The sequence below is a fragment of the Sarcophilus harrisii genome, chromosome 4 (genome assembly GCF_902635505.1).
Source record: "Sarcophilus harrisii chromosome 4, mSarHar1.11, whole genome shotgun sequence".
Classification (NCBI taxonomy): domain Eukaryota; kingdom Metazoa; phylum Chordata; class Mammalia; order Dasyuromorphia; family Dasyuridae; genus Sarcophilus; species Sarcophilus harrisii.
The window spans coordinates 422695076-422707123 of NC_045429.1; the positions used below are offsets into that span (position 1 = coordinate 422695076).

The 12048-nt window shown below is 36.6% G+C and overlaps 1 protein-coding gene across 1 annotated transcript; it reads left to right on the forward strand.

The window, feature by feature from the left end:
* The first annotated feature begins 1033 nt into the window (after window positions 1-1033).
* On the forward strand, window positions 1034-12048 carry REG4 (regenerating family member 4). The gene is made up of 5 exons (XM_003769850.3): window positions 1034-1097; window positions 2326-2423; window positions 5721-5858; window positions 9109-9214; window positions 11342-12048. Exons 1-5 carry the CDS (start codon window positions 1034-1036, stop codon window positions 11407-11409), a joined length of 474 nt encoding a protein of 157 aa, XP_003769898.1. The 3' UTR covers window positions 11410-12048.

The window sequence follows — 12048 nt, forward strand, 5'->3', positions numbered from 1 at the left end:
TTTCCAACATTCATCTTTGTAAGATTTTGAGTTTCAAATTTTTCTTCTTCCCTCCTTCCCCCATTCTCAAAACAAGAAGTTATCTGATATAAGTTATATATAGGCAATCTTGTTAAACATATTTCCATATTAGTCATATTAAAAGAAGAATCAGAACAAAAGTTTTGAAAAATCATGAGAAAGAAAAAGCAAGAACAAACTTTTTTCCTTCTGAGGTAATTGGGGTTAAATGACTTGCCCAGGGTCACACAGCTAGGAAGTGTTAAGTGTCTGAGACCACATTTGAACTGAGATCCTCTTGACTTCAGGGCTGGTGTTCTATCCACTGCACCACCCAGCTGCCCCCAAAAAACAAATTTTTTAAAAGTGAAAACAGTAAGTTTCGATGTGCATTCAGTCTCCATAGTTCTTTGTCTGAATGTGGATGGTGTTTTCCATCTCAAGGAAGAACATCTAGCCTTAATATTCTGCTGAACAGGAATCCTCTCTCCAGCATTTCCACTAATTGGTCAATTTTGCTTAAAAAGTCTCCACTGAGGGGGAATCCACCACTGCTCTATCTTACAAACCATAAGTGCATAGATAGTACCTCTGCACTTAATTCTATTTAGCATTAATACTCCTGTTTTGTATTCCTGGCTTATTTCCTCTCATTAGACCATATTCTTAAGGACAAAGTTCAGGTATTACTTACTCTGGTATCTGCTTCCTGCACCTGTCCCCTTCAGTAATCAACATGCTGCTTTGCATGGAAATACATGCTGAATGAATGAAAAATTAATGAATGGATGAACAAATGAAGGAATTTTGAATGGGGAAATTGCTATTCTTCAGGACTAGGGATTCTCTAGCTCAGCAGGTTCAAGCAGATGATGACATTCTTCCTTGCCTTTGGAGGTCTGAAAAATCCTGAAAGAAACTGGCTCCTTCACATGTCAGCAAATATGCTTACATTTCAGACTACCGCTGTTCAGAAAATCCAAGGACGTAATAAGAGCCTGGGATTGAGACCACCTGGGAGAGGAAAAAGAGGATGGCTTCCAAAAACTGGCTGTTCCTGCTCCTGAGCTGTGCCTCAGTCACAAGTATCCTAGGAGGTGAGTTGGGTCTGGCCAAGTATTATCATTTACAGCTTCAAAGCAAAAGGCCTCCCTCTAGATAATCCTCAAGGAACCTAAGTGTAAGGGGATACACTAAACCCAGACTAAAGAGAAGCTCTCCAAAATATAAAAATATAAAATATAAATATAAAAATATAAAAAGCCAGTGAATACAGGGCGAGGTAGCCACATGCTGAAAGAAGAACCCAAATAAAGGCACAGAAATGGGAGTCATATTGATCTGATCATCAGTCCTTGATTCCAACAGTGATATAATTTCAGTCTTTTTCAAGAATAAAGAATAACAGGGATACCTAGGTGGTGCAGTGGATAGAACACTAGTCCTGAAATCAGGAGGACCTGAGTTCAAATCTAGCCTCAGACACTTAACACTTCCCAGCTGTGACTGAGCAAGTCACTTCACCCCTCAGCAAAAAAAAAAAAAAAATGGCGTTGATCAAAATCAACATAAAAATATACCCAGTTTATACTTAAAAGTAATAGGAATAAAGGTGAAGTTCAATACACTTGCAAAAAAAAAAAAAATCAGCAATACAAGTCCAGAGGGGAAGATTGTAGCTAGACAGTTCATGTAAAAAGGACCTAGACCTTTCTGCTCCTTAAAGGCTCCTTAGAAAGCTCCTAAAAGAAGGAGCTTCAAACTCAAAATGAGCCAATAGTGTGATATGACTGATACATAATTAAATAGTGTGATGTGGCAGATAATAAATTAGACTGGCATTAGCCTCAAGGAGAATTACCAAGAACAATGAGTAGAAATTAAAAAGAAATAGATTGCATTTCAATTTAAGTGTGTGTATTTAATATTTGTAGTAGTTGCTCCAGTCTTGTCTGATTCTAAATGACCCCATTTGGAGTTTTCTTGACAAAAATACTGGAGTGGTTTTCCATTTCCTTCTTTGACTCATTTTACAGATGAGGCAAACAGAATGAAGTGACTTGTCCAAGATCATACAGCTAGTCAGTGTAGTGGCTGGATTTGAATTCTGCTCTTCCTAATTCCAGGGACATTACTCTATACACTGTATTTGTATTTATTTATTTGTATTTATTTATGTATTGTATTTATTTATGAATATTTAATACTTAGAGCTGTCCAAAAATGGGATAGGGATAGAGAGGGATAATCAAGAAGAAATGGGAGACCCCAGCTTCCATGTCTTACTTTCATGATGACTAATGATAATCTTTTGTTTACATGAAGATATTCTCATGAGACCCAGCTGCAGCACAGGATGGTTTTACTACAAATCCAATTGTTATGGATATTTTCGAAGACCTCACTCTTGGTCAGATGCTGAGGTGAGTGCCATTTACCAACAGCTTTTCCAGGGCCCTTTGGGATAATTCTAGTCAATTTGCTTCAAGTATGTGATCCCCCAAGGAAACCTGATTGAAAAATGCAATGTTGATTATGCATGTTTCAATAGTTAGGTAATCAGAGGGCAGCTTTTTAGAAAAGAAAATGAAGACTACAAAATATCAGAGCTGAAAAGGAGCTCCGAAGTGATTTGATGTAAAATACCATCAGGCTGAGTCTTTACTACAACATAAATGATAAGCTATTATCCAGTCTTTGTTTGAAAATGTCTGCTGTGGGGGAAATTCACTGGTTCCTATGACAAGTCATCCCACTTCGGAAAAGTTTTAGTTATTGGGAATCTTTCCTTACTTTAAGGACAAATCTCCTATTTGCAGCTTCCATTGTTTTTAGTTTTGTCCTCTTACACCAAACAGAATAAATCTTTCTTTCACATAAGAATCCTTTAAAAAGAAAAGAGAGAAAAGAAAAGAAAAAAAAGAAACATTCAAATACATTGAAACAGCTATCGTGACCTTACAACCACCCTCCAAGTCGTCTCTTCTTGAAGCTAAATATCCCCAACTTTTTCAGCCCATTTTTGTATGCCATGATCTTGAAGGCCCTTTCCCATGCTTGTGTACAATCCCCTAGACTCTCTCTAGCTTACCAATGTTCTTCTAAAATGCAGTGCCAAGAATCAAAAACATTATTCCAGATGTTATCTGACAAAACAGAATATAGCAAGGTTGTCTATCACCTCTGGAATCACACATTTCAGTACAGATAAAGTTCACATTAGCTTTTTTGCCTGTCATAGCATGTGGCTGTTTTATACCAAGCTTGCACCTCACTAAAATTCCCAGAACTCCTTCAGAAAAACTGCTTATTTAGTCAGACTTCTATCATTTATTTGTAGTGTTGAATTTTCATCTCAAGGATAAAACTTCATATTTATTCCTATTACATTTCATTGGCCCCTTGTTCTAGCCTATCATGGTCTTTTTTGGCTCTCTAACCTGTCATTCTTCCTGTTCTGCATCATCTACAAATTTGATAAGCATCACCTAAGCCTTTTATTCAAGTTTCTAATTAAAATGTTGACTAGAAAGGTCAAGTCCAAATCCTCAGATACTCCATTGGAGACATCCTTTCAAGTTGACAAAGTTGGGCCAGGGCATTAAGCCATTTTTGAAGTGCCTGGTCTATCTCTCCATCATGTACACAAAACTGTGCAACATTTCCAAAAGCTTCAGTAAAATCTAAGTAAACTGTGTTATAGTATTCCCCTAATCTACGACTTCTAGGAAAAAAACTGGATTAGTCCAACAAGATCCGTTCTTTAAGAAGCTTCGGTTCCTTATAATGTTCACTGTTCTCTTTAGCAATTTTGCTCATCAAAGTCACTAACCTACAATTTAGACAGACTTCTTTCTAATCCATTTTTTAAAAATCAGAACAAAATTTGACTTTCTCCAATCCAGAGGTCTGTCTCCATCATTCTATGATTTTTCACAAGTGGCCCACAGTGGCTCAGAGAGAACAAAAATCAGGCTTTGGGGCTTTGGACTATAGTTCATATGAGCTTCTGATCTGAAATCATTAAAGGCAGATAGATTTGCTATTGTTCAGTCATTTTCAGTATTGTCCAACTCTTCATGACCCTATTTGGGGTTTTCTGGACAAAGATACTGAAGCAGTTTGCCATTTCCTTCTCCAGCTCATTTGACAGATGAGGAAACTGAGGCAAACAGGATTAAATGACTTGGGCAGAATCACATAGCTAATAAGTGTCTGAGGCTGGATTTGAACTCAGTTTTCCTGATGTCAGATCTGGAGCTCTATCTCCTGCATTACCCAGCCTCCCAAAAAAAGGCAGATAAGTGCTCTTTTACTATTTTCTTACTTTATCTAAATCTAAATCTACCTATCTTTCCAATCTAAAAATTGTTTTCCTTTGCAAAGAAAACAAAAACAAAACAATGATTAGGTATCTCTGGCATCCATTATCATTATCCCATCCATATTAAATAGTGATCTTGTCCCTTCTTTGATACTTCACCTTTTCCAAAAAAAAAACCAAAATTTTAAACTCCTTTTTAAAAATTTTTTTTATAATACCTCAACTTAACTGGAGTTTTTTTTTAACTACTCATACTGTTATTACAGAATCATGCCACAGTTTTCAACTTGAGCTTGCTCCTGGTATATCTAGACTAGGCTCTCTAAACAATACTTCTTCATCAGAATTGTTTCTCCGTAGATGTTTACAATTTAATTCTTTAAGATTCTTCTATCTCTACTGGGTTGACATCTCTCCAACCCATACTGGCGGTGTGATCTTGTTCTAGTCACATATTCTTTGGAAATATTCTAGTCCCACTAGGTAATCTCTACAATTATAAGTTCTATAGGTGAATTACATCAACAAAAGGAGTTTTTACTCTTCATCAATGAAATTGCAAATATGAATCAAATTAGTCAAGTTGGATATGTATATTTACCCAAAAAGAAAAATCAATTATTTTTTAATATTCTACATAGTCTTTAAGGTACATGGAATTTCATAAATAATTGATTATTCAGGGTAAAAAAGAAATTCCATTGTATCTTTAATAGGAATATCTCTTCTACCACCATAGATGCCAACTATCGACATGTTACTAGATGGTAATATGTTATTGTGGCCAAAAATATTCACCACCTAGTGGTCACCTTCCTGGAGTTACCCGACTTGGCCAAAACAAAGCTATTGGCTGAGTTTCAATGGACATGGCTATGCCCAGTTTTGTAGGAGAGAGATTTATGACAAATGCAAAAATTCCCAGGATTATAGGGGATCTAATGCTCAAAGGGATTTTTTGAACTATAAAATAGTTCAAAAATAAGTTATACATCAGCCCTTGCTGTAGCTAAATCGGGGAAACAATCTCTATTTCAAGTTCAAAGTTCATTACTACTGAAAAAAGACAGAGAACAACAAGCAAATATTGATCTTAGATAAACATTTCTTAAAGGCACCTGAAAATATGATGGCCCACGTTGTCTGCTGTCAATATCTCTTAACCATGGTATAAGAGGATAAACCTATTTTTCTGGTAGGTCCAACCATCCATTCTGATGGCATTCTTTGGGGTAGCACCTTTATTTTGTCAGATCCAAAGTCATTTTTGACTGATGATTCTGGTAAATCCTAAATTTCCTGAATGAAGAATTGTGGGTGAATTAAAACTGCTGCGACATGTTGTGTCCCAGCCTAGGATTAAAGTGATGACTGATGTAACCTCCCCTTGTTGCAGCTGGAGTGTCAGGCCTTTGGGAATGGGGCCCACCTGGCCTCTATCTTGGATCAAAAGGAAGCCAAAGTTATAGCCAAGCACATCTGGAGCTATCAGCAAAGCCAGCCTGTCTGGATTGGTCTCAATGACCCCCAAAAGGTAATCTTGGGGGAGGGAGGGTTACTGCTTTTTTAGTTTAATCCTCTGTCTGGGACTTTTCTGTTGAAAAGGTGAATGGTTATCATTTATCTTGGAAGTTTACAGGGGTGTGCTGGTAAATAATTAACAATCAGCCCTTGTGAAGAAAAAAAAGTTACCTACAATATACAGTTAAATTCAATCTGCATTCTTGAGTAGACAATCAACAAAACAATACAATCAGCTCAAAAATAAACTGGTGACTGGACATGATGTTTCTGAATTCAGGGTCTCATAATCTCTTGAAGATCAAGATTCTCATGACACATATATGCACACAAATGTTTGTATACACATATATAAATTTGACTTTCTTTTTTTGTTGACTTGCTATATTCTAAAAACCATACAAAGAAAAAGCAAAAAGTATCTGTCTTGAAGAATCTTACATTCTCATGGAGGGAAATAACAGGTAAATCAAAACCTCATAATAACAGCAAACATTTATTTAATGCTTTAATATGTAAAAGCACATTATTTTTATGTTAATTCATTTGCTCTTCCCTACTGCCCTGTAAAATAGGATCTACTGTTATTCTTATTCTTCAGATGAAAAAACTGAGCCACTGAGAGATTAACTATTTATATTTTGTCTGATGTAGGATTCAAAATCAGATTTTCCTAATTCCAAGCCTGTGTTGTATCCACTATGTCATCAAGCCGCTCTGACAAGAGCAGCTTGTCAGACTTCTGACAAGAAGTCAGTAAATAGTTACTAAGAGAACTCCTATATTCCAGCTACTGTGCTAAGCACACAGCATACAAAAAAAGTAGAAGCCAGTACCTGTTCTTAAAGAGTTTACATCTAATTTAGAGTAGATGGAGTAGCCTCCTAGAGCAAAACTTAAACTGTGGGTTGTGACCCCATATATGGAGTCAAGTAACTGAATGTGGGGGTTGTAAATTATGATTTATTATCAGCAAATGTTTGATTTCTATATCTATTTTATATATCTTTATACTTGGATTGTATAAAAATTTCTCTGGCAAAAAGGAATATGCTAGTGGGAAAAGATTAAGAAGCCTATCCTAGAGGAAGTGATGATTGAAATTGAAGTGAGTGGAAAAAATATGATCTAGTCTTTTCTTTAAAATGACAAGATAAGGAGGAGGGAGAGAAGAACTATTGTAAATCGAAGCCTTATGAAATGCTGCTTGTGTTTGGGTCCCAAATGATATGCAATAAATAGCAGAACTTTTCATTGAAAATTCACATGTTCCATTGTTCACTGTTCCACTGTAGAAACTGAATATGTAACTCATAGTTCAAAAGTCATTTGTATAAGGCTCTTCTCCTTGGAGGGGATAGATTGATTACTCAATGCTGCCCATTTGCTGGAGGGCTGGAGCTGGTGAGAGATTAAGAGAAAGGAGATCCTGGCCTTCTGACTTTTAGTTTCAAGATAGAAGACAAGAACTTCTAGAGTCTCTTCAGGATTCCTGAAAGGACACCAGAAAGAAGCTGACATGTAGACTATAAACCCCAAGCTACATATGGGCCTGAGATCTGAGAGATGGGGGTGGGAAGTACAGGTTTAACATTTGCTGTTTAAATACCATGTAAATTATCCTTATCTTCTAAACATTCAAAGGAAAGTTGGAGGTACTGTAGGACAGCAAATCAATCTCACTGTTCAGTTTCCTGATCACAATTGAGAATAATTATCTTCTAAAGAATCATCCCAGAATCACTAAATTTGGGTAATCCATGGGAGACAGAGATCCCAAATTATAAATGCTCAATTAATATTTGCTGACTTGATTAAATAAAATACCAAGGATCTGGCCAAACAAAGCAAATAGGATCTGAAATAAAAGAAATATCAATTAAATAAGGGAAAGACATCAAGAGTCTAGCAATTACCAAATTGTACCCATCAAGAGTCATATTTAATTATCAGAGTGTACCCACTACTTTCTATTTAAATAATATAAGAGACTGCTTGTATGAGGACATCATGATAAATACTAGGGACAACAAGAAGAGCCTGAATGAAGAATGAGCTTGCTACACTTGGGAGACTGCCCTAAGTACATTCTGGAAGAAACAGAGACATTCTCTTTGATTTCTCCCTACTTTCACCCACCACATCCAATCGGTTGATGAATCTTATTCACTCTGCTTCCATACTATTTCTCATCTATATTCCTTATTCACCATCTATACTGCACCTTTATCACCTCTAACCTGGACTATTGCAATAACCTCCTAATTAGTCTCCCTGCCTGCATATTCTGTCTTCATCTTTTTCACAATTGCCAGATTTGGCTTCCTGACCCATCATCAGTCCCCTGTTCGGGTACCTTCTGAGGATCCCTATTAATTATGAAATAAAATATGAATTTCTCTTCCTGAAATGTAAGAACTTGGTGAGAGCAATCAGTCAACCAATAAGCATTTATTATGTGTCATGAATGGGGCTAGAGATAGTTTTTTAAATGGGGTAAAATTACAAAGTGCCTAATGAAGGAAAGTTACAATTATTCTTGCAAAAGAAGTTTGACAGTGAAAAGGAAGAGAAATATAGAATACAACTTAAGGAAATAACAAGATCAAAGCCAGGTGATTTTTGGTTTGGGTTCTTCAGCTACTAATATTATCTAACAATTTAAGGTTTGCAAAGTATTTACAAATATTATCTTATTTCTCCTCACAGCAACCCTGAAAGATGGGTGCTATTATTATGTATATTTTATAGTTGAGGAAACTGAGGCAGGCAAGATTAAATCAATTGCTCAGCATCATTCAGCTAATAAGTATCTAAGGCTACGTCTAAACTCAAGTCTTGGTGATTCAAGCCCAGCATGTTATCCACCAGCATTCTGTCTGGAGTCAGAGAAGCCTGACTTCTAATCCAGACTCAGATACTTATTGGCTAGTGATGCTGAACAAATGATTTAGCCCTGTTTACCGCAGTTTCCTCCTCTATAAAATGAATCATAGGAAGAAAAGGCAATCTTTAGCTGCCTGATTGCAGGCACAGTAGAAGGAACCTGAAGACAGAAAGAAGATGAAAATTCAGGAAAGGTGTTTGTTTTTTAGAGTAAGGAAGGAGAAGGTAGGAAAGTTTGGGGCTCAAGGACACACATGAAAGGATTAATCTTGGCAAAGATGCAAGTCACTTCATTCTGAGATGGGAGAAAAGGACAAACCTATTGAAGACAGTGTTCTGATATAAATGTTTCTTTTGTTTTTACCCATTGCTTGCAGAACAACAAATGGAAATGGATTGATGGAGGCTTCTATTTCTTCCGATCCTGGTCAAACAAGTCTTACCATGGAAACAAAGGCTGTGCTGAGATGGATCATGAGAACAGTAAGTACTGAAGCATCAGCCAGATCAGCTTTGCACAGGTGTTAGTTCTTTCTTTCCTTATGTGCAGCTAGTGGTGTGGGAGAACACTACACATGGAATCAGGAAGACTCATCTTCCTGAGCTCAAAACCAGCCTCAGACACTTATTAACTGCGTCATTTAATTCTGTTTGCCTCAGTTTCCTCATCTGTAAAATGATCTGGAGAAGGAAATGGCAAACCACTGCAGTGTTTTTACCAAGAAAATCCCAAATGGGGTCATGAAGAATTGGATATGAAAGAAACTATTAAATAATAACTAAAAGTTCTTTCCTTATTAAAAATGAAGTGGAAAGCCTCGCACTTGGGCACATACAAACACAGTCTCTAGCACACATCCATCCTCTGATATCAACTTCTTAACCATTTGCAACTCTGGGATTCCAATGGAGAATCTTGTTCTCACCCCCATCTCCCTAAACAGGGAGAGTGACCTAACCTATGGTGTCATTAGTATAGAGAACTCCCTCTTATCAATGTAGTCAAGTAATTTCTCTGAAAAGTCTGAAAGGTTGATTGAAGCAAGCAGAGGTTAAATGATTTATCTCCAATCACAGTTTACACAGATCACAGGTAAAAAAAAAAACTGGCCTTGAAGATAGCTTCTATTATATCATGCTTCCTCTCTTAAACTCAGTGAGATTTAAATGGTGTAGTGGATAGAGATCTGGTCTTAAAATCAGGAATATCCAAATTGTGTTTCTGGTATATACTGCTATGTAACCTGGTAAGTCACCAGGTAAATCACCATGATCTCTCAGCTCTCCAGGCCCAAAGTGTCAAACTCAAGGAAAAACAAAGCCCACTAATCCACACATAATTATCCCTGGGCAGCAGCACTTTAAATATACATTTAAAATAAAACATGATCTATGTTTTATTGCATTTTTATTTTTTAATATTTCCTAGTTGCATTTTAGTCTAGTTTGAGATTTTAAATTGTAAAGAATTGCCCCTATGCATTAATCATTCATCCCCAAGGGAATTTTCTATATACCTCTGAAATCATAGGTCTAATTTCTATCCTATACTATGAGACTCTAAGACTCTTAGCTAAAATAAAATCACAGAATCAAGGCGTCAGACTTCAAAAGTCACCTGATCTTTCCCAAATGCTTTCAAATAAAGCATTCCTGTGACAGTGATCCAAGTTCTACTTGAACAAGTTCAGTTTAATTAATTACTCCCTAAAGAGATCTGTTCTATTGTTGGACAGTTCTAAAACTGTCTTTTAAAAATTCTCTTTTATTTAGCTGAAAGATGTGCATTCAAATTTCCACCCACTGATTCAAGAGACTGAAATAATTTCTAGAGATAGAAAGAACCTACAGAAGCTTTTTAGTCCAATCCCATTGTTTTAGGGATGGGGAAATTCAAACTACAAAACAAATGATTCTCTTAAGGTCATATGGCCAGTGAGAAACAACCAGGACTCACATACAAGTTTCTTGAGATGAACACACAGTTCTTCCTCTTTCTTCAGGGATGGTAGTTCATTTTAATTATTTTTTCAATTAATAGGCATATATTTTCTCTTCCTTTCATTCCATCACCCCCTCCCCACTGGAAAACAAAAAAATCCTTATTGTAGATAGACAGAATCAAGCAAAATAAACTCCTGCTTTGGCTATGACTATGACTTTATGTCTCATTCTCCATCCTAAGTCCATCACCTTTCTGCCAGAAGGAGGATATAGCATATTTCATCACCAGTTCTCTGGAATCCTGGTTGGTCATTGTATTGAGCAGATTTTCTAATTTTTTCAAAATTATTTGTCTTTATAGTGTTGTTACTATTTTATAAATTGTTCTCCTGGTTCTGATCACTTTTCTCTATATCACTTCATAGAAGTATTCCCAGATTAAACTCTGAAATTATCCCTTTAATAATTTCAAACTAATACAGAGGCAAAACTGATGTTTCTGAGGTTTTTCTCTCTACTCTTGATAAAATATTTTCATCTTTTAATAATTCCCATACCAACAAAGAAAGGCCACAGGAATCCTGGTTAACATTATTGGGGATTTGACTGGGAACTGTTTAAGGCAAAAGAAAAAATGGAGGGTTTTTTTGTTTATATTTCTTGCAGATTTCTTAACCTGGAATAAAAATGACTGCAGCAAGCGCCAACACTTTATTTGCAAGTACCGACCCTAGAAGCTAGGCTAAATCGTCACACCAGAAGCATGCCCTTTTTTCATCTTTATCTCAATGGGAAGATCCCATGAATGACTGGAAAAACTTTTCTCTCTTCAACCCTTTTCCAGTGGTTTTTATCAACAATATATCAGCAATGGAGCCAACTGCTTTCTGAAGCATTAATTTTTCAATTCTTATGTGTTCTCCCTTCCCTCCCTCTTGCCCCTTTCTTTAGTCTTTAGGTAGACTAAAGACAGGGATAGGAAGAAGGATACTACCCTCAAATGATGAAGGATCTCTCTGACTTTAAGAGGTGGCAGATGGAAGGGTAGTGAGTAAAGCAAGTTTTCTGAGCACATGAGATGCTTGTCTCAGCTCTATGGGATCTTCCTTCTCCAAGTTTGCTTACCCTGACCCTTCTAAATCTGACATAGCCTTCCAACTCTTGTCAGAAGGATATGTATCCAGTGCAAAGCACAGTCCATCCTTCACCAGACCAAATCTAGGTCATGAGTTATGCTGTTCCCTTTTATGCACAAAAGCTGTTTCATTTGGGGCTGCTCAGGGTTCAAAGAGCACGCTCAAACTTTTCCTCTACAACTCTTTCCTCATAGATCCTCTGTCCCACTTCATAATGGCCATCTCTGAGATGTCTCT